Source organism: Hyperoodon ampullatus (assembly GCF_949752795.1).
Source record: "Hyperoodon ampullatus genome assembly, chromosome: 14".
NCBI classification, from domain to species: Eukaryota; Metazoa; Chordata; class Mammalia; order Artiodactyla; family Ziphiidae; genus Hyperoodon; species Hyperoodon ampullatus.
The window spans coordinates 24937441-24961905 of record NC_136927.1 but is presented as its reverse complement, the minus strand read 5'-3'; the positions used below and the strand labels follow the sequence as shown (position 1 = coordinate 24961905).

Below are 24465 nucleotides of genomic sequence, written 5' to 3'. Positions count from 1 at the left end.
GGCCGCAGAGCACACCAACCCCAGGTCGAGGGCCCAGAAGGAGCCCGTGTTAGTGGGAGAACTAGCAATTAACTGAATTAAGGAACGTTCCAGAGAGGGGCCAGCACCTGCAAACCTAACCTTGGAGATAAGACAGAGCCTGGGTGCATCCAGGGAGCGGTGGGCGCTTCTGTCTGGCAGACGGGGTGGAAGTGGCAGGTGGGCAGGGGCCTGATGACAGCTTCCCACACTGTGGACGTTATGCTAAAGGCCAGGGGAGCCATTGAAGGATCCAGAACAGGAGTTGGCACCATCAGACTGTGTTGTATAAAGGTCACGTGGCTGAGTTGTAGGTAACGGGAGTAAATGAGCCCGGAGGCCTGGGGCGCAGGTGGGACGCTATCCCTGAACCACAGGGCCAGCTGGCGAGGACGGGACCGATGCAGGAACGGTGGGAGGTTCCAAGCTGCCCCCACATTAGGCCCCCGCCGCACTTTGTGATTTCCCATCTAAGCATTCCCAGCACCCATAAGGTGCAGGGTCCCATTTTATCCCTCTTTCCAGTTAAGGAAATGGAGGCACAGGGACAGTAGGTGACGTGATCAAGATGCCACAGCCCCTGGCCGGGCTCCTCCTTGGCTGTGTGACCTCGAGTGGCCACCTCACCTCAGCCTCCCAGCCTGTGTCCTGAGATTGGGAGCATTTCCTCCTTGAGGACTGTGTGAGCATCGATTGAGGTCTTGCCCCCAAAGGGTCCACATGGTGCCTGGAACCAGTCTCTCTCAGACTCTTTGGCATTGTCGTCATTTTTTCCCTCCTTCCCGTGATTTCCTGACATGATGTGCATGTCGCTTTGATACACTGACGACACCACCCATCTCAGACTCCTGTCTGTCCCACCATTAGGCCATGAGCCCCCAAGAGGGTTGTTTCATGCCTGCCCTCGAGCCCTGCACAGCGTCCAGGCCCAGAGCAGGCTCTTGCTGTCACTGTTGCTATTGACCTCCTACTTCTGTATGAAGCCAGCTTTCACACACCCTGAGCCTGGGACCCAGCATTCAGTGGAAGCTTCTAGCATGTGGCTTTCCTGTTACTGTCTCTACAGACGCAGAGTCACTGACTTTGCCTGTCGATAGCTCGCCTTTCAGGCTCAGGGCGTCACATGCCTGTGAGAACTTAATTGGTTTGTAATCAGTTGCTGTGTGACCTTGGACAAGTTTCTTCACTTCTCTGTGCCTCAGTTTCTTCACTGTTAGGTGGGGTAGGAGACGGCCTGCCTGAAGCACTACTCACCCTGTACCTGGTCCGCAGGAGGCAAGTGCTCAGCAAGCATCTGCTGTTTTTTCCGCCTGGATTATACTTCTCCAGGAGGATACATCCAGCAGCGTCTGTTCACACTCCCCCCCAAACAGGTTATAAAGAATTCTCCCGTGAAGACTTTTGCCAGTGCCACCTTCAGCTCCCTCCTGGATGTGTTTCTGTCGACAACAGTGTTTCTGATTCTCTCCATCACCTGCTTCCTGAAGTATGGGGCCGCCTCCACGCCACCCCCGCCGGCTGCCCTGGTGGTCTTCGGAGCAGCCCTGCTTCTGGAGCTCCTGTCCCTTGTGGTCTCCGTCAGGTAAAGGCCCACCTGCAGCGCTGCCCAGCTGTTAGCCTTTAGCTCCCTCTGCTGGTGGAACAGCCACCTGTCTCCATAACCCATTTCGGGGACGGTCCTCTTTTCTTCCCTCCCCCAGCCTGCTTCACTGGCTCCTCCCTCACCACCACGGGCCCTCAGCACAGGTGGGCAGGCACTCACCTTACCAGTGGGTCATTGTCCTCTGCAGCCCTAATGCCACCAACTAGTCTGCTGATCTCCCAAATCAGATACTTAGAGAAAGTGGGAAGATAGGGAATAAGAAAGCAGGGCAGAGAAAGAAAAGAGGTAGATGTACGGGGTACAGCTGGTAGGGGGCTGCCAGCACATCAGCAGGTGCTTCTCCTGAATGTAAGGGTGAAACCATAAACCCCTAGAGGAAAGCACAGGCCCAAGTCTTCATGAGCTCGGATCAGGCAACGCTTTCTTAGATACGACATGAAAAGCACAAGCAACCAAAGAAAAAATAGTTAAGCTGGACTTCATCAAAATTTAAAACTTTCATGTTTCAAAGAACACCATCATCACTTTTCACCCTAAAGTGAAAGAGAACCTACAGGATGGAAGAGAGTATTTGCAAATCATATCCGTGACAAGGGTCTAATATCTAGAATGTTAGCTCAGTAATAAAAAGGCAGTCAACCCATTTAAAAATGGACAGAGTGTCCGAAGAGACAGCAGAGTCCCTCTGGGAGGCTGGGCCCTCAGGACTAGCCCAGCCTCTCTTCAGTTTCAGGCCCCACCCCACTCAGGAGGCTCACAATGCTACTGATATAAACAGGGCCTCCACTCACGCTGGGTCCTTGCACCAGGCCCACCCCCTTCCTCCAGCCCTGTCCTCTCAGCAGGACAGCCTCACACTGGGGATCAGAGAGAAATGGGGTAAAGGGCCCTGACCTTGAGTTTCTACTCCTCCCCAACATCCCAGGACAGGAAACCACAGCTTCGGGTCTGGCCCTGAGACTCCCAAACGCAAGATCCCTCCTTTGGAAATGGATGAGCTGGACACCTGCCCCTCCCTTCCACGCTCCCCCCTTTCCCCCAAACTCCCCATGAGGGCCGTTCAGCCCTTTGCCAAGGGCTTTCTCTGGCTGCCAGGGGCTCTTCCCTTCCCTCCCCCTCCTCCCAGTGGAGGGAACTCTAAGGGCATCCTCGCCATCTCCCCAGATTCGCCACCAGCATGGAGCTGCATTGCCCACAGCAGGTGACTCCTCCCCAGCACAGCCCTCCCCTGGGCCTGCCTCCCTACATGTCTCCACAAGCTGCCTGGGACCCACTTCCAAAGAACTGCGCCCTCTGTGGGCCTGCCCTGGGCCTGGGGACACCCGAAGGAACCAAAACAAGGCATCCTCTGGCCCCTGGTCTTTTTTTTCTTCTTAAAACAAGCTTTATTGTGATATAACTCACAAACAATAAGTTCACTCGTAAGTGTACAATTCACAGATTTTTAATAAACGTACAGAATTGTGCAAACATCACCACCATATGATTTTAGAACATTTCTGTCACCCCAAAGGAAAGCCAGTACCCACTTCCAATCACTCCCCTCCCTGCCCTGAGTTCCTGTCCGAAGCGGGGCTCACAACTGGTTAAGGCTCTTGATCCCTCTGAGGCAAGCGTTTTCTCCATACCTTTTCTAAAGAACCCTTTACATGATTGTTCCCTGTTCTTCGGACCCAATTTGAAAAAATCTGGGCTAAGCCAGGTTAAGGACTGCAGAGGACTGTGGGCCATGAGGACGCCAGGCCTGGCTGTGCCCAGCGCACCCACATCTCTGCAGGGCCACTTTGCTCCTGCCCGAGCCTCTGGTGTGATGTCGGTGCCCAGGAGAGGGCGGGGCCTGGGGGATTTCCTCTGGCCCCGCTGAGGGTGGATATGGGACCCTAGGTCGATAAGGACCTACACTGGTAACTGAAGGTGTGGATGCCTGGGTGGATGCGAGAGGCCCTTGACAGGCTTTGTGCCTTTGAAGGCAAGGGAAGTGGGCCTGCCCCACCTGCACCCTCACCGAGGTGTCTTCAGAGGGGACTGTGTGCGTGGGTCTCCCTCCTGAGGTGGACCCCCAGTGCCCTCTCCTCCACCTCCCACTGCTGTTACCCAGGGATTCTTCCTGCAGAGCAGCAGTTCTCGGCCCCATGCACTCAGCTCCCCATTCTCCATGAAAAACGTTTTATGATGCCACATCCCTACCCTGAAGTATAGCCCACCTATACACACAATTTCAGAAGCATTCAATGAAATGCCATCACTCCAATGTGAAGGAGAAATGGCAAGAAAGCCATTTAAAATAATATACGTGTGGCGCTTCACCTCGAATATGCCAGGGCATCGCCACCTGGGCAGCCACGCCAAAGTCGTCAGCTGTTTGCCCTTGTGCACTGATAATATGACAGCTCCCAGTGCGGACTGTTATGGGTGTGCGGGTGTGGTGGTATGAGCCCCAGGAGCCTGTGATGTGGTTTCTGAGATGCTGACGTCTCTTGGTGGTGTCCCAAATAAAACTACGGGTAATCTTGTTTGGTTTACCCAGTAGCTGCACTCCTGGAAAATTCGGTGTATGTTACTGCCATGCAGAAACCACTGTTTGTAAACAAAATGCAATTAGGCTCTAGGCTGAAGTCATCGTCAGCAGGTTTTCTCTGTCCAGGGGGTGTGTAGCAGTCATGTGGGGCTCAGGGCAGAGCCTCGCTGTACATCACGGGACATCACGCATCCCCAGCTCCTGCCTGTTGGTGCCAGTAGTACCTGCAACCATTGAGGCACCAAACAAGCCCCACAAAATTCCGAACACCTCCTGAACCACCCACTTGAGACCTCCCTAGAAGCAGGCAGGAACAGGTGACAGGTGACCTTTTTCAGGACCTGTTAGTATTTGCCTGCCTGGTTCTTACATGCTCCATTTAGACTCACAGAGGCCTATGCTTGTCTTTTACAAGCACATCTTATCCGAATGCAGCAAGTAACCTTAAAATACAGTATGGTGAGCTGAGTGAGTCCAGTTTACTTGCCATTGATCAAAAATAAAGGAGGCGGGGGTTCTGCCCGCCGCCCACACCAGCGGCCACAGCATAGGCCAGGGTTGGGAGTGGCCCTGGCTGTGGGTCCCTCACCCACAGATACCCCGTTTCTCCTTTCTCCCCCCGCTCCCAGGATGGTGTTCTTCCTGGAGGATGTGATGGCTTGTACCAAGCGCCTGCTGGAGTGGATAGCCGGCTGGCTCCCGCGCCATTTCATCGGGGCCATCCTGGTGTCCCTCCCCGCTCTCGCGGTCTATTCACATGTCACCTCCGAATTTGAGACAAACATACACGTAAGTAAAGTCTTGGTGATTTTGTGTCGGTGCTCTTCTGAACTCCCTGATCACTTTTTTAAAATATAAGCTTGATGGCTTGGGACAGCAATTTAAATATAGGCCCTTAAAGAGGCGCAAACTCTTTGTCCTTGAACTTGTCTTTTTAAAAGACTTGCCTGGGACAGAGGAGTGGGCAGGGAGGTCAACCCGGGGGCTGCCCTGGGGAGATTCCCTGGTGGACCTGTGTCCTCTTCAACCCCTCTTCGTGTCGTCAAGTCCCAAATCGTTTTTGTTTTTTTTTTAATTTATTTTATTTATTTATTTTTGGCTGTGTTGGTTCTTTGTTGCTGCACGCGGGCTTTCTCTAGTTGTGGAGAGCAGGCGCTACTCTTCGTTGCAGTGCGCGGGCTTCTCAATGTGGTGGCTTCTCTTTTTTTTTTCGAATTTTATTTTTTTATACAGCAAGTTCTTATTAGTTATCTATTTTATACATATTAGTGTATACATGTCAATCCCAATCTCCCAATTGATCCCACCACCACCCCCGCCACCGCTTTCCCCCCTTGGTGTCCATACATTTGTTCTCTACATCTCTGTCTCTATTTATGCTGTGCAAACTGGTTCATCTGTACCATTTTTCCAGATTCCACATATATGTGTTGATATACGATATTTGTTTTTCTCTTTCTGACTTACTTCACTCTGTATGACAGTCTCTAGGTCCATCCACATCTCTGCGAATGACCCAGTTTCGTTCCTTTTTATGGCTAATATTCCACTGTCTATAAGTACCACATCTTCTTTATCCATTTGTCTGTCAGTGGGCATCTAGGTTGCTTCCATGACCTGGCTATTGTAAACAGTGCTGCAATGAATATTGGGGTGCACGTGTCTTTTTGAATTATGGTTTTCTCTAGGTGTATGGCCAGTAGTGGGATTGCTGGGTCATATGGTAATTCTATTTTTAGTTTTTTAAGGAACCTCCATACTGTTCTCCATAGTAGCTGTATCAGTTTGCATTCCCACCAACAGTGCAAGAGAGTTCCCTTTACTCCACACCCTCTCCGGCATTTGTTGTTTGTAGATTTTCTGATGATGCCCATTCTAACTGGTGTGAGGTGATACCTCACTGTAGTTTTGATTTGCATTTCTCTAATGATTAGTGATGTTGAGCAGCATTTTTTTTTTTTTTTTTTTTTGCGGTACACGGGCCTCTCACTGTCGTGGCCTCTCCCGTTGCGGAGCACAGGCTCTGGACGCGCAGGCTCAGCGGCCATGGCTCACGGGCCTAGCCACTCCGCGGCATGTGGGATCTTCCCAGACCAGGGCACGAACCCATATCCCCTGCATCGGCAGGCGGATTCTCAACAACTGCGCCACCAGGGAAGCCCTTGAGCAGCTTTTCGTGTGCCTCTTGGCCATCTGTATGTCTCCTTTGGAGAAATGTCTATTTAGGTCTTCTATTAGGTCTTCATTTTTTGATTGGGTTGTTTGTTTTTTTAATATTGAGCTGCATGAGCTGTTTATATATTTTGGAGATTAATCCTTTGTCCATTGATTGTTTGCAAATATTTTCTCTCATTCTGAGGGTTGTCTTTTCATCTTGTTTATAGTTTCCTTTGCTGTGCAAAAGCTTTTAAGTTTCATTGGGTCCCATTTGTTTATTTTTATTTCCATTACTCTAGGAGGTGGGTCAGAAAAGATCTTGCTGTGATTTATGTCAAAGAGTGTTCTTCCTTTGTTTTCCTCTAAGAGTTTTATAGTGTCTGGCCTTACATTTAGGTCTTTAATCCATTTTGAGTTTATTTTTGTTTATGGTGTTAGGGAGTGTTCTAATTTCATTCTTTTACAAGTAGCTGTCCAGTTTTCCCAGCACCACTTATTGAAGAGACTGTGTTTTCTCTATTGTATATCCTTGCCTCCTTTGTCGTGGATTAGTTGACCATAGGTATGTGGATTTATCTCTGGGCTTTCTATCCTGTTCCACTGATCTAGATATTTCTGTTTTTGTGCCAGTACCATATTGTCTTGATTACCATAGCTTTGTAGTATAGTCTGAAGTCAGGAAGCCTGATTCCTCCAGCTCCGTTTTTTCCCTCAAGATTACTTTGGCTATTCGGGGTCTTTTGTGTCTCCATACAAACTTTAAGATTTTTTTTGTTCTAGTTCTGTAAAAAATGCCATTGGTAATTTGATAGGGATTGCGCTGAATCTGTAGATTGCCTTGGGTAGTATAGTCATTTTCACAATATTGATTCTTCCAATCCAAGAACATGGTATATCTCTCCATCTGTTTGTGTCATCTTTGATTTCTTTCATCAGTGTCTTATAGTTTTCTGACTACAGGTCTTTTACCTCCTTAGGTAGGTTTATTCCTAGGTATTTTATTCTTTTTGTTGCAATGGTGAATGGGATTGTTTCCTTAATTTCTCTTTCTGATCTTTTGTTGTTAGTGTATAGGAATGCAAGAGATTTCTGTGCATTAATTTTGTATCCTGCAACTTTACCAGATTCATTGATTAGCTCTAGTAGTTTTCTGGTGGCATCTTTAGGATTCTCTATGTATAGTATCATGTCATCTGCAAACAGTGACAGTTTTACTTCTTTTCCGATTTGTATTCCTTTTATTTCTTTTTCTTCTCTGATTGCTGAGGCTAGGATTTCCAAAACTATGTTGAATAATAGTGGCGAGAGTGGACACCCTTGTCTTGTTCCTGATCTTAGAGGAAATGCTTTCAGTTTTGCACCATTGAGAATGATGTTTGCTGTGGGTTTGTCGTATATGGCCTTTATTATGTTGAGGTAGGTTCCCTCTGTGCCCACTTTCTGGAGAGTTTTTATCATGAATTGGTGTTGAATTTTGTCAAAAGCTTTTTCTGTATCTGTTGAGGTCACCACATAGTTCTTCTTCAGTTTGTTAATATGGTGTATCACATTGGTTGATATGCGTATGTTGAAGAATCCTTGCATCCCTGGGATAAATCCCACTTGATCATGGTGTATGATCCTTTTAATGTATTGTTGGATTCTGTTTGCTAGTATTTTGTTGAGGATTTTTGCATCTATATTCATCAGTGATAATGGTCTATGATTTTCTTTTATTGTAGTATCTTTGTCTGGTTTTGGTATCCGGGTGATGGTGACCTCATAGAATGAGTTTGGGAGTGTTCCTTCCTCTGCAATTTTTTGGAAGAGTTTGAGAAGGATGGGTGTTAGCTCTTCTCTAAATGTTTGATAGAATTCACCTGTGAAGCCATCTGGTCCTGGACTTCTGTTTGTTGGAAGATTTTTAATCACAGTTTCAGTTTCATTACTTGTGATTGGTCTGTTCATATTTTCTGTTTCTTCCAGGTTCAGTCTTGGAAGGTTATACCTTTATAAGAATTTGTCCATTTCTTCCAGGTTGTCTATTTTATTGGCGTAGAGTTACTTGTAGTAGTCTCTTATGATGCTTTGTATTTCTGCAATGTCTGTTGTAACTTCTCCTTCTTCATTTCTAATTTTATTGATTTGAGTCCTCTCCCTCTTTTTCCTGATGAGTCTGGCTAAAGGTTTATCAATTTTGTTTATCTTCTCAAAGAACCAGCTTTTAGTTTTATTGATCTTTGCTACTGTTTTCTTTGTTTCTGTTTCATTTATTTCAGCTCTGATATTTATGATTTCTTTCCTTCTACTAACTTTGGGTTTTGTTTGTTCTTCTTTCTATAGTTCCTTTAGGTGTAAGATTAGATTGTTTATTTGAGATTTTTCTTCTTTCTTGAGGTACGACTGTATTGCTATAAAGTTCCCTCTTAGAACTGCTTTTGTTGCATTCCGTAGGTTTTGGATCATCGTGTTTTCGTTGTTATTTGTCTCTAGGTATTTTTTGATTTCCTCTTTGATTTCTTCAGAGGTCTCTTGGTTATTTAGTAACGTATTGTTTAGTCTCCATGTGTTTGTGTTTTTTAACATTTTTTTCCCCGTAATTTATTTCTAATCTCATAGCGTTGTGGTCGGAAAAGATGCTTGATATGATTTCAATTTTCTTAAATTTACCGAGGCTTGATTTGTGACCCAAGATGTGATCTATCCTGGAGAATGTTCCGTGTGCACTTGAGAAGAAAGTGTAATCTGCTGTTTTGGGATGGAATGTCCTATAAATATCAATTAAATCTATCTGGTCTATTGTGTCATTTAAAGCTTGTGTTTCCTTATTAATTTTCTGTCTGGATGATCTGTCCATTGGTGTAAGTGAGGTGTTAAAGTACCTCACTATTATTGTGTTACTGTCGATTTCCTCTTTTGTAGCTGTTAGCATTTGCCTTATGTATTGAGGTGCTCCTATGTTGGGTGCATAAATATTTACAATTGTTATATCTTCTTCTTGGATTGATCCCTTGATCATTACGTAGTGTCCTTCCTTGTCTCTTGTAACATTCTTTATTTTAAAGTCTATTTTATCTGATATGAGTATTGCTACTCCAGCTTTCTATTGATTTCCATTTGCATGGAATATCTTTTTCCATCCCCTCACTTTCAGTCTGTATGTGTCCCTAGGTCTGAAGTGGGTCTCTTGTAGACAGCATATATACGCATCTTGTTTTTGTATCCATTCAGCGAGCCTGTGTCTTTTGGTTGGAACATTTAATCCATATTCAGATTTAAGGTAATTATCGATGTGTATGTTCCTATTACTATTTTCTTAATTGTTTTGGGTTTGTTTTTGTAGGTCCTTTTCTTCTCTTGTGTTTCCCCTTTAGAGAAGTTCCTTTAGCATTTGTTGTAGAGCTGGTTTGGTGGTGCTGAATTCTCTTAGCTTTTGCTTGTCTGTAAAGCTTTTGATTTCTCCATTGAATCTGAATGAGATCCTTGTTGGGTAGAGTAATCTTGGTTATAGCTTCTTCCCTTTCATCACTTTAAGTATATCATGCCACTCCCTTCTGGCTTGTAGAGTTTCTGCTGAGAAATCAGCTGTTAACCTAATGGAGTTCCCTTGTATGTTATTTGTCGTTTTTCCCTTGTTGATTTTAATAATTTTTCTTTGTCTTTAATTTTTGTCAATTTGCTTACTATGTGTCTCGGTGTGTTTCTCCTTGAGTTTTTCCTGCCTGGAACTCTGCGCTTCCTGGACTTGGTTGGCTATTTCCTTTCCCATGTTAGGGAAGTTTTTGACTATAATCTCTTCAAATATTTTCTCAGATCCTTTCTCTCTCTCTTCTCCTTCTGGGACCCCTATAATGTGAATGTTGGTGTGTTTAATGTTGTCCCAGAGATCTCTTAGGCTGTCTTCATTTCTTTTCATTCTTTTTTCTTTATTTTGTTCCGCAACAGTGAATTCTGCCATTCTGTCTTCCAGGTCACTTATCCATTCTTCTGCCTCAGCTATTCTGCTATTGATTCCTTCTAGTGTTTTTTTTTTTTTTTTTTTTGTGGTACGCGGGCCTCTCACTGCTGTGGCCTCTCCTTTTGCAGAGCGCAGGCTCTGGACGCACAGGCTCAGTGGCCATGGCTCACGGGCCCAGCCGCTCCGCGGCATGTGGGATCTTCCCAGACCGGGGCACGAACCCACGTCCCCTGCATCGGCAGGCGGACTCTCAACCACTGTGCCACCAGGGAAGCCCTTCTAGTGTATTTTTTCATTTCAGTTATTGTATTGTTCATCTCTTTCTTTGTTCTTTAATTCTTCTAGGTCTTTGTTAAACATTTCTTGCATCTTCTCGATCTTTGCCTCCATTCTTTTTCCGAGGTCCTGGATCATCCTCACTATCATTATTCTGAATTCTTTTTCTGGAAGGTTGCCTATCTCCACTTCATTTAATTGCTTTTTGAGGTTTTATCTTGTTCCTTCATCTGTTACATAGTCCTCTGCCTTTTCATTTTGTCTGTCTTTCTGTGAACATGGTTTTCCTTCCACAGGCTGCGTGATTGTAGTTCTTCTTGTTTCTGCTCAGTGGCTTCTCTGGTTCTCTTGTTGAACATGGGCTCTAGGCACTCACGCTTCAGTAGTTGTGGCACACATGCTCTGTATTGTGGCTTGCGGGCTGTAGAGCTCAGGCTCAGTAGTTGTGGCACATGGGCTTTGTTGCTCTGTGGCATGTGGGATCTTCCTGGACCAGTGCTCGAACCCGTGTCCCCTGCATTGACAGGCGGATTCTTAACCACTGTGCCACCAGGGAAGTCCCCCAAATCAGTTATTTTCTTACACGTTTTACAAAGAAGCATCTGACCCATGTTTCCAGATGATACAAGGTAATGTTCTATTGTACATCAACTATATTTTATATATTTTTTAAAAAGTTAAAAAAAAAAAGATAATGTTAGTCTGCAGAACTGGCACAAACAATTGACTGGCACCTGGATCAGCTGCTCTTGATCAGGGAAGGAGCATCCAAGTTAAACCCCATAAAGAGTGAATTCATCCTGCTGTGGAAGATTATATTTTTGGTGCCAGCGAGTATAGCATGAAGTACTGGGCGGGCTGGCTGCATTTGATACTTAAAACCAAATCACATTTCCACTGACACACAGCAGGGTGCCTGGAGGACAGGCTTTGGGAGGTAACTGGTTACACGGTGGAAGTTCTCAACCAGGGCAGTCTACCTTTCCTCTCCTTCAACGTGATGTGTGCAACTTGCACACGTCAGGAGAGAAATTTTAGTGCCAGTGAGACTTGTAACCAAAAGCTCTGGTAATTAATCTAATGATTTATGATCTGTCCCTGAAACCACCAGATATTTTGTTAAACAGAAGGACAGGTAAGTGAGTGTGTCGTTTGCTCTTGGGGTGCCCAGGTGGAGGGAAGGCAGGTGAGCCTGTGTGGCAAGGAGGGGGGCTGGGGTCCTCACCAAGCCTGCCCCTCATTGCAGTCCACCGTGTTCACGGGTTCGGCTGTCCTGATCACCGTGGTGCACTACTGTAACTTCTGCCAGCTCAGCTCCTGGATGAGGTCCTCCTTGGCCACAGTCGTCGGGGCTGGGCCCCTGCTGCTGCTGTACGTCTCCCTCTGCCCGGACAGGTACGTGCACCATGCCCTCCACAGCAGGACCACCTTTCTTCTTCTCCTTCTCACTTTTTCTTTTTGTTTTAATTGAAATATAATTGACATAGAATGTATTAGTTTCAGGTGCAGTATGTAATGATTTAATATTTGTGTATATTGTGAAATGATCACCACAGTAAGTCTAGTTAACATCTATCACCACACAATTTTTCTTTTCTCGTGTTGAGAACTTTTAAGAGTTACTCTTGGGGGAATTCCCTGCCGGTCCAGTGGTTAGGACTCTGAGCTTTCACTGCCAAGGGTGCGGGTTCAATCCCTGGTCAGGGAACTAAGATCCCACAAGCCATGCTGCATGACCAAAAAAAAAAAAAGTTACTCTCTCAGCAACTTTCAAATATACAGTACAGTATTATTAACTGTGGTCCCCATGCTGTGCATTACTTCCCCAAGACTTATTTATTTTATAACTGGAAATTTGTACCTTTTGACCACCTTCACCCATTTCACTCACCTCCCACCCCTGCCTCTGGCAACCACCAGTCTGTTCTCTGTATCTATGAGTTCGTGGCGGTTTTTGTTTGTCTTAAGAGTCTACATATAACTGAGATCATATGGTATTTGTCTTTCTCTGTCTGACTCATTTCACTTAACATAATGCCTTTAAGGTCTGTCTATGTTGTCACAAATGGCAGGATTTTCCTTCTTTTTTATGGCTGAGTAACACTCTGTTGTATATATACCACATCTTCTTTATCCATTCATCCATTGATGGACACTTAGGTTGCTTCCCCTCTTGACTATTGTAAATAGTACTGTAATGAACATGGGGGTGCAGATGTCTTTTCAAGTTACTGTTTTTGTTTCCTTCAGATATATTCCTAAAAGTGGAACTGCTAGGTCATATGATAGTTCTGTTTTTAATTTGGGGGGAGCCTACATACTATTCTCCATAGTGGCTGTACCAATTTACATTCCCACCAATAGTGCACGAGGGTTCTCTTCACATCTTCAACAGCACTTGCTATTTCTTGTCTTTTTTATAATACCTGTTCTAACGGGTGTGAGGTGATGTTTTACTGTGGTTTTGGTTTGCATTTCCCTGATGATTAGGGATGTTGAGCAGCTTTTCATGTACCCATTGGCTATCTCTGTCTACTTTGGAAAAATGTCTATTTAGATCCTCTGTCCATTTCTTAATCAGATTGTTGGATTTTGCCGTTGAGTTGTGTCTGTCACTTGCACTTTCTCATCAGCACTAATGCACTCCACCCAAACAGACACTTCCTGTCGCAACATGAAATAGCTTTCAGCACACATAAAGTCAACAACTTGATGAAATGCCCAAAGAGTAATATACAAACGAAAGAAAAAGAAAATAACTTTAATAACATAATATGTATTGAATAATTGCCTGCAGACATCCTGGGGTGACCACCCCCAGCAGACATCATGCAGTAGTCACATGCTTGAACTCAGAGTTGTCCCTCGGTATCTGGAGGGGATTGGTTCCCAGACCACCCCTTGGATACCAAAATTCAAGAATGCTCAAGTTCCTTCTATAAATGGCATAATATGAATATTTTCATATAATCTATGCATGCCCTCCTGTATACTTTAAATCATCTCTAGATTACTTATAATACCTAATACAATGTAAGTGCTATGTAAATAGTTGTCAGCATGTGGCAAGTTTAAGTTTTGCTTTTTTTGAACTTTCTGGGATTTTGTTTTTCCCTAGTATTTTCAGTCTGAGGTTGGTTGAATCCGCAGATGCACAACCTGTGGACGCAGAGGGTCGACTGTACTTATGATGAAGAAGTTTGAATTTAAGAAAGTAGGACCAGAAGCCGTTTCATACAAGACTATCAAGAAAATGAAGTAATAGAGGTATAGGTGACACAAAAATGAAAAGAGGAAGCTGGTTCTAACCTTTTGTAGTAGGGCCAGTGTGCCGAGACAGGTTACAGATTGTCCAAGTGGAGGAAATGAAGAAGTATGATGGTCTTGGGAGTGACCTGGCCTTAGTCGTAAATATCGTGTCATAACAGTTCTCCATGTTATAACAGGAAATGTTAGGGCAATGACGAATCACTGGAAATATATCATTTATCTTGAAATCCTTCCACATATTGAAGAGTAGATTCCATCCCTGGTACTCAGATGGCCTTCAAAGCCCTCTCACAGGGACTTCCCTGGCGGTCACTGGTAAAGACTTTGCCTTCCAATGCAGCGGGTGCGGGTTCGATCCCTGGTCGGGGAGCTAAGATCCCACATGCCTCGCAGCCAAAAAGACCAACGTAAAACAGAAGCAATATTGTAACAAATTCAATAAAGAGTTTAAAAATGGTCCACAACAACAACAACAAAATCTTAAAAAAAAAAAAAAAGCCCTCTCACAGATGGTGTGGGGAAAAGAAACAGGAGCTTTGTGAAGACCCCTGGGGACAGGATGTGTTCCTACTGCTGTGCTACAAAGAATTTAAAAATTAAAATATAGAGGATGGCAATGATAGGTGCTATATTTAAAACATCCTTTGTTAATGAAATCCAGTAAGACCCCTACCTTCCATGTGTTCTACGAATTAAATCACGTTTGGTTCTTAGCTGTTAAAATGAGTCTGAAATTACCTGTTGCACATTTGCAACTGGTTTTGTGGCTTTTAACCTTTTCAACTAAATATATAGTTGGAAATACGATGATACCTTGGATAGCAGAGTGCTATCTGCTAGCACTGTGAGTCATTTATTCAGAAAAAAATGAGTAATTTATTCAGAAATTTCAGGGGAATGTCTCAAAGCCATTAAGCTTCTGTTTCTGTAACAGACTTCTCCTAAATGTTGGACTTTTTGTGTAACTGCTTATGTTTTATGTTAGCACATATTAAAGAATCATTTATTTAAAATTACAGTGGGGCTTCCCTGGTGGCGCAGTGGTTGAGAATCCGCCTGCTAATGCAGGGGACATGGGTTCGAGCCCTGGTCTGGGAGGATCCCACATGCCGCGGAGCAACTGGGCCCGTGAGCCACAACTACTGAGCCTGCGCGTCTGGAGCCATGCTCCGCAATGAGAGGCCGCGACAGTGAGAGGCTGGCGCGCCGCGATGAAGAGTGGCCCCCGCTTGCCACGACTAGAGAAAGCCCTCGCACAGCAACGAAGACCCAACACAGCCAAAAATAAATAAATAAAATAAAATAAAATAAAATACAGCAGAATGCTTAAAAAATAAATAAATAAAATAAAATTACAGTGGGTTTAGGTTAGCAGGATATTTCAAAGTTACATGGGACGTTTCTCTATTGTGCTTTGCAGGGCATCTAACATTCCTGGCTCCCCAAACAACCAGAGGGACCCCCAGTGTTTCCAAAATGCCCCCTAGGAATGGTATTACTGTTGCCGAGAACCATTGCTTTAGTAAACTCAAAAGTAGAAAGTGGTCCAATTTGTCTCAATATCAGATGAAATCGCCATAGTGCATTTTGGGTATTACCAAAGCAGTGGTCAGTAATGGACAGGGTGATTATCCTTCCTCAGTTTACTTAATGAAATAATAACCACATGAAAGATATTCAAGTTCTCTGCAAATTAAGATCAAAAAGGAAATAGAAATGTCATTCAGCATTTGAAAGGAAACTTTAATGAATAGTTAAATTACTTTAAGCAAAACAAAGTGTCATTTTTCCTTTCTGAAGGTGCGGCCTTCTGGAATTATGGTCATTATAAAGCTCTTTCCCAAGAGCATGAAATTCAACAGTCTGACTTTTAACCTTTTAGATCCAACACAAATACCCTATCAGCCATTCACAGTGTCATTTAGTCACTGGTGCGGGCCTTTTCCACTTGGATCTAGAGAGCCGTAGCGATAGGGAACCCATCCATCGCCTTTTCACCTAGAAATCAAATAGCAAGTCTTGAGGTAGGGCTGGCGGTTGAATCTCTGCTGGACCCAGTACACCCGCATTCACGTAGAATCTTTTCAGCCTGTCCACCCTGTCACTGCTGAGCCGAACCCAGGGTAGGGAACATGTGGGGAGGACAAAACATAAGCTCAACTCCTGTGAGGCTGGCGGAGGGGGGACTCTTCCAGCTTTGGGGAGACACAGACACGTGGGTTACAGCAGTGTCACAGTCACGTCTGGACAGGGTGAGAAGAGGACAGTTTGTGTGTAGCTCTTGCTTTTCTTTCCTTTTCTGTGAAGTCATTTAATACCTCCTGTAATCAAAAAAGCCACTCTGAGCCCTCACTGGCCGTTGCCCAGGAGAGCTGCTCACAGGTGCTCTGCAACGTCCCCTTTTCAGGGAGCAAGGCTGGGGGACCTGAAGGACGAAGCATCAGGGCACTTGCCCCGGGTGGAGAGGTTTGGGTGATTTGTGGGCCTGAGTGGACACTGGGTAACATGACCCCAGAGGAAGCTGTGCAGCATGTGGAGAGAATGGGGCTGGGTGTCTTGGGTACCTTTCCCAGCACCAACAGAGAGGTCTTTAGTTAGGTGTGGTTTCGATGCCTTAAAATTGGGGTTTGATTGCTTTGGGCATCACCAATAGCAAAGTCCGGCTTCTCCAGTAAGTAATCTGCCAATGCCTCCAGCGGGGCCTTTTGAAATTGATCCTTTGTCAGTAGACTTCGCTGTTTGAACATGACTGAAGTTTCTAGCTTGTAGGACACGACACCATAGATAAGTCCTTAACAGCAAAATGAAGGCCTTAGAGACTCTTCCTTGATTTCGCTTTTTAGTGGTTGTGCCTACTTTCCACAGCTGATATAAAGGCTTTTACATAGTTGTATTTACCATTTTGCTATTCTTCATTAACACACAGCATCAAATTATAATTGAAATTTACTATCCTTAACTTTCTACCTTGATCTCCACCTTAAAAATAGGAAAGTTGTTTTTATTTAAACTCTTCTCAGATTGCTTTGTTTAATGCCCTCTTTGCATTTTATAATAATAGTTTTCTGCATTTTAATTTCAGTTCCATAGTAATTTCACACCTGGATGCAGTACAGAATTTCAGGTAAGCTTTTAACATTGTGCCTCTATCTGAATAAATGGGTGTAACTGTATTACTGCTGGTTATTTCTAAGTTTCCTGAAAAACAGTTGTATCTTGAATTAAAAAGAACAACATATGCATTCTTAAAAGAGTAAGTGGAAGATATCTATTTGTTAAAATATCAGTTCAGGGCTTCCCTGGTGGCGCAGTGGTTGAGAGTCCGCCTGCTGATGCAGGGGACACGGGTTCATGCCCCGGTCCGGGAAGATCCCACGTGCAGCAGAGCGGCTGGGTCTGTGAGCCATGGCCGCTGAGCCTGCGCGTCCAGAGCCTGTCCTCCGCAACGGGAGAGGCCACAGCAGTGAGAGGCCTACGTACCGCAAAAAAAAAAAAAAAAAAAAAATCAGTTCATACTTATAGTATCTTTGGGAAAATGAATAATTGTTAAGACATAGGCAGGGGACTTCCCTGGTGGTCCAGCGGTTAAGACTCCATGCTTCCAATGCAGGGGGCCCAGGTTCAATCCCTGGTTAGATCCCGCAACTGAAGATCCTGTACGTGGCAACAAAGATCCCGAGTACTGCAACTAATACTCTGCACAGTCTAATTAATTAATTAAAAAAAAAGACATAGGCAGGTTTCTCCCGCTCTCTGAAAGTAGAGCGTTCCTGTGAAAACTTTCCTAAGCCAAAAAGCGAAGAAGCAGTTCCGTTAGGATACAGCTTGCTAACGGAGGCAGAGTACGTTGAGGTAAAGCACAGATGCGCACAGACACAGTTCAGAGCTGTGGTGGCTGATGCTGTGATGCTCAGTGCGGTTCCTGGGAAGGAGCTTGGCGGGGCCACTCCTGCCGCTCAGGATGGCGCTGCCTCTGTAACACTCACTGCAAAACAAATGCTGAACATTAGTTTTGCTTTTTGCCTTTTTTTCTAAAGGCAAAAAAAATCCCCTTCAGATTTCTTTCATTAGCAAAAACAGGTACTAATGTAGGTCTTTCATCAAAGCAAAGAGGTGAAAAGCAAACTTTCAAAAAGCGAGGGTTTCCTGTGTTAGATTTGGTTTAATTTTATATAAGACATTAGAATGTTACAAAGGAGATCTCACAAATCAAAGAAAATTTATTCCCTAAAATATTTTGAAATAACCGACTAGAAATTTGAAACAAATAAATGTTGGGCCCTTGCTTTACTATAAACATCAAAATTAATTCTAAATAAATTGCAGTCAAAAAATTTTATATTATATAAAACTATATAAACATCTAGAAAAAATAAAATTAAGCAGTTCTCAAGCCTCTAAAACAGAGATAACTTTCCAATCTTACAAACAATAAATAAAACCACACTCACAAAAAAATAAGACTGACCGAGGGGATGATAAAAGCAGACTGAGAAAAATATTTGTGAGACTGTTATATAAAGAGCTAAGTATGACCTGTGTAGATAAAAGACAAATTAAATCACAAAAGAGGAAATGTAGTAGAAGATAAATAGGCTACTACCCAAGTCATTGCACTATTAAATAACTACAGAATTCCTTCTGATCTTCAAATCATACCTTCAGAATGTTACCATATGAATACCCAGTGTAGGCCAGGGTGTGGCACATATATGAATTGATGGTGTTTAATATAGGTTTGTTTAATCTGCACAATAACCTGATATATTAGGTAACTTTGTCCCCACTTTCCAGATAAGAAAGCTGAAGCTCAGAGAAGGAACCTGCCTGTGGACACTGGCAGTGTTCAAACCCTGGCCTCCCTCACTACCAGGCCATGCTTTTTCTGCCATGCCTTATTACTTTTCAGAATGGTACAATAGTTTTGGAAAGTAATTTGGCAATCTATAAAACATAGTCATAAAAATGTCCATCACCTTTAAACTAATAATTCTGTTTTTGCTTATCTGCTGAGGAAATAATTCAGCATTTGGTAAAGGCTGCATGCCCCAAAATATTGATCATTGTGATTGATAATATTGAAAGTTCATCAGCAACTTCAGTTGTCAGTAAAAAAGAAGTTAATTAAATTATGATACATACACCCAAATATTACAACTGTTAAAATACAGCAATGTGGAAAGCATTTATGGTTTTCATTTTTCATTTATTTTGTGAAATTACATAGGTCTTATAGCTACAGCTAGATATTTCATCATAGATGAAAAAAGTAAGATATGTAATACTTACGATCTAATAATGAGTGATGATTTTTTTCTCTGTTTCTATAATTAAAATATTAAATATCTGTGGACATCTAGATGTTGGGAAGGAGAATTAAAGTGACAGTGGAACAAAAACAGAATACAGATGTTTCTGTGTATGATTGACAATTATAAGATTTAGTAGCAAAACACCTAACATCTTTTTTTAAGTTAACTTTCTATTGATGTAAAACACATACACAGAAAAGCCTCCAGATCATGAGGACAGCTCAGTGAGTTTTCACAAGTGAACACACCCATTTAACTGCCACCCAGACCAAGAAATAGAACATTACCCAGAAGCCCCCCTTATGCTTCCTCCTGGTGCATCCTGCCCCCATCCTAGGCGTAGATTTTAAATGGCATGGAAATATACCAAAATTTTAATGCGTCCCATGTTGAGCTGGCTAGGACAACGAGTGGTCTTTGTTTTCCGTTTTTCTCTATTTTGTAATCCCTCTTTTGCGTGATAATGAACTATACTGTATTTTACTCTGACTTCCATTTGTCCATCTATTAAGTTATCTCTTGCATTTAGTCACAAAATTCCTCCTTTTGGGACTGACCTTTACTATTTGAATTTAGGAGTAGAACCATCGCCTTCCTTGTTCCTTCTGCAGTAGAATAAGAAGTACAGGTTGTAGAGTGGAAATAATTCTCTCACCCGCTGGTTACACATCTTCTGTTGCAAGGCAGCCCCTTGGGCACAACATGTCAGCCTGTGCGTTAGGACCCTTCCTTTTAAGCAAAGGTAAAAGCAAGCAGTGCAGTTGTTTCCCTTTCCCTGTCACACCCGCCTACGTTTCGTATTCCCCTGCTCCATCCAGAGGGCACTGGCCTGTGCCCATCCCAGGCTCAGGCCACACTGCCGGCTTTAGCTACAGCACAATTGAGGAAACCGAGACACGCCACCCAGTTCTACCACCGGGTTCTACAATGCCTGGTTCTAGGATGACCTTAAGCCTTGGTGATGTCTCCTAATAAAGAGGCTGTTCCTCAGTGTTACCACTTTGGAGAAACCGGAGGAAAGGTCAACTCCTGAGCCAAGGAGATGGGCTCATATAGAGAAGACTCACTCCCTCCAGATTCTCTCCCTACTCTGAGCCAACCAGAGGGCTTGAGGGGCTGGACATAGATCTGTTTTAGTATCTAAAATAGTTGTTTTGTTTAGTACTTTAGATTCATAGTAAGTACTGCCATTTGTTTAAATGACAGTTGGCAAAATATATGAGTGAAGTGTGGTGCATCTTGCTATAGAGGCGGTTTTTGGTTCCTGGTTCTTAAGCATTAAGTCATAGAACCTCTATCAGGGTCCCCAAGACCACCCTCAGGTCTGATCATTCACTTGGAGGACTCAGGACTCAGCACATGGTTGTACCCATGGCTGTGGTTTATTACAGCAAAAGGACACAGAGCAAAAATCAGTAGAGAACAAAAGTGCATGAGACAGAGTCCAGAGGAAACCAGGCGCCAGCGTTCAAGAGTCCTCTCCCAGTGGAGTCGTATGAGATGCACTTAATTCATCCAGCAATGAGCTGAGACAGCACGTGTGAAACACCCTCCCGGGAAGCCCATCAGAGACTCCAGGGTTTTTCTTGGTGGCTGGTCACATAGGCACCCTCTGCCTGGCATGTACCAAAATTCCAGATTTTCGGAAGGAGGGCAGGTGCAGAAACCACGTTGTTTGTACAAACAGTCCAGGCACGGTGAGCCCCTCTCATCAAGGACTGGTGGGAACCCTCCCCAAATCCAAGCTCCCCATGCCAGCCTAGGGCACCCTGCTGGTTCTACAGACATAGCCTCAGGCCCTTTCCGCACAGACCCTTAGGCCAGTAGAGACTTAGCGATACTCCAGCCCATCTTCAGTTTACTTGTGAGGAAACTGAGACCTGAAAGATGGTGTGACCTGCCCAAGGGTCTCAGAGCTCTGTCGGGGGCCAGCCCAGCCACAGCCCAGGCATCATTACTCCAAAGCCAGGCTTTTGTGACTGTGTTTCACGGAAGGCGTTATGACCAGATTGGTCAGTTTCATTATTTTTAATATGCCTAAGTACAGATAGTAAAATTCATTAAAAAACACTCTGATGGTAGAATTGAGCTTTCTGTACCATGGTACTCTCTAAACTCAGGGTCCATCTGTTCCATATATAATTATATTCATATAAGTAACCCAGACCATTGTTATGTAAAATCTAGCGGCCTGCTCTGTGCATTTTAGAGTACATCAGGGTACAGTTTACATGAGCAGAGCAATCACAGCGTTGTAAACAGATAAAAGAGAGTTGAGAAGGAAATTCAACAAACATTAACAGTGATTGCCTCTGGATGGTGTAATGATGGGTGAATCTTTTTTTCTTTCTACCTTCACCCTAAATTTTATGTGATGAGTATGTAGTATTTTTAAGTGGAAAAAATTATATTTAAAGAATAAACTTTAGAAGAGACTGCCCACGCTAATCTTCAGTCCTGGGGTCCCAAGCTGTGGCCCTTCGGCACTGTGGAACTGCAGAACAGACCAAGCAGACTTGGTCATCAGAGGGAATAGAAATGGGCTCAGCCCTTAGAAGGGCAGTTTGGAAATTTCTAATGGAATTCTAAGTGTATTTTAAATGACTCAGCAGTTCCACTTCCAGGAGTTTTTCCCACAGACAGGCTCATTCAGATGCACAAAGACACTCGGGAATATCCATTGTAACCTCGTTCCTAGTAGTCAAAGATGGACACAGCCGATCGCCCTCTGCAGGGGACTGGTTGTTACAGCACAGCCGTGTGTTAGCATAGTGCACAACAGAAAGGTTACCTCATAGGAAAGACAGTTATTTTCCATTGTTTATACTGTTTGAGTTCCTTACAGTGTGTTACTCTTAAAAGTATATATTTTATATTATTTTTTTTAATGGTTAAGTTATCTTAAATGACTTTGGCAAAACAGAACTAACCCCAGGGCGGGTGGGAGGGAGGGGGCAGGGGAATTATATCAGAGTGTATCAGAGGATGTGAAATTTCTTGGGTGTGACAGTGGTGGTGTGATTCCATAGGGATTCCATAGGAGTCCTTTTTCTTAGGAGATTCGTACTGAACTCTTCAGGATTGAAGTGGCCTGATGTCTGCAGCTTACTTTCAGACTGTTCAGCAAAGTATGCCTGTGTGAGTGTGTGTGCGTGCGTGCATGTGTGCAATTTGTGTTGACAGAGGGAAACAGCAGAGTAGCACAATGTTGACAATTGTTGCATCCAGGAGAAGGGTATACAAATGTTTGTTTTGCTAGTCTCTTAACCTTTTTGTAAGGTTGAGATTTTTCAAAATAAAAAGTTGGGAAAAAAGAAAAGATTTTAAAAATCAAGGAGCTAAAGACTTCTGAAAAACAAAGCAAGTACAAAGCACTCATTACAGGAATCTTACAAGAGTGACTCTTTATCTCGCCACATCTTTCTAAACAGAAACAGGTCACTCTGCAGCTGCAGGTGGTTGAAGGTTTGAGCTGCACAAAACTCTGTGCAGGATGCTGGTTAGCTGGGCTGGTTCAGAACCTGGAAGCACTGGGCAGTAACCTTTCCCTTAAAGATGCATTTCAGAAGGCACGTCCTTTGTCCTCTCTTTCCTCTCCAGCTCCGAGAGGAATCCGTGCAACGCCTCGCTGCCGCACGACAGCAGGAGCCCAGCCAGCCTGATCGGCCAGGAGGTGATTCTTGTCTTCTTCCTCCTGCTCTTGTTGGTCTGGTTCCTGAATCGAGAATTCGAAGTCAGCTACCGCCTACACTACCACGGGGACGTGGAGGCGGACCTGCACCGCACTAAGATCCAGAGCATGAGGGACCAGGCCGACTGGCTGCTGAGAAACATCATCCCCTACCACGTGGCCGAGCAGCTGAAGGTCTCCCAGACCTACTCCAAGAACCACGACAACGGAGGAGTCATCTTCGCCAGCATCGTTAACTTCAGCGAGTTCTATGAGGAGAACTACGAGGGCGGCAAGGAGTGCTACCGGGTCCTCAATGAGCTGATCGGGGACTTCGACGAGCTCCTGAGCAAGCCGGACTACAGCAGCATCGAGAAGATCAAGACCATCGGGGCCACATACATGGCCGCGTCGGGGCTGAACGCCACACAGTGCCGTGACGGCAGCCACCCGCAGGAGCACCTGCAGATCCTGTTCGAGTTCGCCAAGGAGATGATGCGCGTGGTGGATGACTTCAACAATAACATGCTCTGGTTCAACTTCAAGCTCAGGGTGGGCTTCAACCATGGGCCCCTGACAGCGGGCGTCATTGGCACCACCAAGCTGCTGTACGACATCTGGGGAGACACGGTCAACATCGCCAGCAGGATGGACACCACGGGGGTGGAGTGCCGCATCCAGGTCAGCGAGGAAAGCTACCGCGTCCTGAGCAAGATGGGCTACGACTTCGACTACAGAGGGACGGTGAATGTCAAGGGCAAAGGCCAGATGAAGACCTACCTGTACCCCAAGTGCACGGACAATGGGATGGTGCCGCAGCACCAGCTCTCCATCTCCCCCGACATCCGAGTCCAGGTGGACGGCAGCATCGGACGCTCCCCCACGGACGAGATCACCAACCTGGTGCCTTCCATACAGAACCCGGACCAGGTGTCCCTGGGCTCCGAGAACAACACACAGGCCAGGGACACTCACCCGTCTTCTAAGAAACCCTGGAAGGAGCCCATCAAAGCCGAAGAAAGGTGTAGGTTCAGCAAAGCCATAGAGAAAAGCGACTGTGAAGAAGCAGGGATGGAGGAAGCCAATGAACTCACCAAGCTCAACGTCTCAAAGAGGGCATGATGCGGCCCAGCGCCGCCCGCGGTGCTCTGTCCGTCCAGGTTCCACAGTCCCCGTCCCCGGACGTGGTGTCCTGTGGTCATTGCAGCCCTAACTTCTGTGTGGATCACAGTTATTCAGGGTTCATCTTCATCCGTTTTTTTCCTCTTCCCCCTTGGTGTGACCGTTCGGCAGTGTGGAGAACAAGTGCCTTCAGGGGCTGGCGCGGCCTGGAGTCCAGGGAAGGTGCGGCCAGGGTGTTGCGCTGGGTGGTGGTGGACGTTAAAACAGAAGCTGTGGTTAAAATATTATTTTTATTGCTTTTTCTCATGAGACCCTTTTTTTTTTTTTTGCTAATACAATGTTTTTGAGGTTTTTTTCTGTATACGTACTAGTGTTTTTCCAGTGACCTGACCTTTCTATGTAAACACATAGACGCACACACACTTGCATTCATGAATCTGAGATCAAGTGCCAGTAACTCACTGGGCGGGGATGCTGGGGGGGTGCAGGCTGAGGACCGCAGCGGGCCATCAGCCAGGACACCGGTGTCCCCTGACCTGCGCCTTCCAGGCCAGCCGGGCCCTCAGGGGCTGTGGCTGCACC

General features: G+C 44.9%; 1 protein-coding gene across 1 annotated transcript in view; it reads left to right on the top strand.

The window, feature by feature from the left end:
* The window catches only part of ADCY9 (adenylate cyclase 9), a gene marked incomplete at its 5' end in the record, with an annotated part of 124964 nt that extends 100726 nt beyond the window's left edge, over positions 1–24238 (top strand). The window contains 5 exons of the mRNA XM_079718319.1: positions 1392–1600; positions 4769–4928; positions 11756–11904; positions 16862–16903; positions 22692–24238. Coding sequence (XP_079574445.1) covers positions 1392–1600; positions 4769–4928; positions 11756–11904; positions 16862–16903; positions 22692–23883 — 1752 coding nt within the window. The 3' untranslated portion in view covers positions 23884–24238. The remainder of the gene's footprint in view (positions 1–1391; positions 1601–4768; positions 4929–11755; positions 11905–16861; positions 16904–22691) is intronic.
* Between the last annotated feature and the right edge of the window lie 227 nt (positions 24239–24465).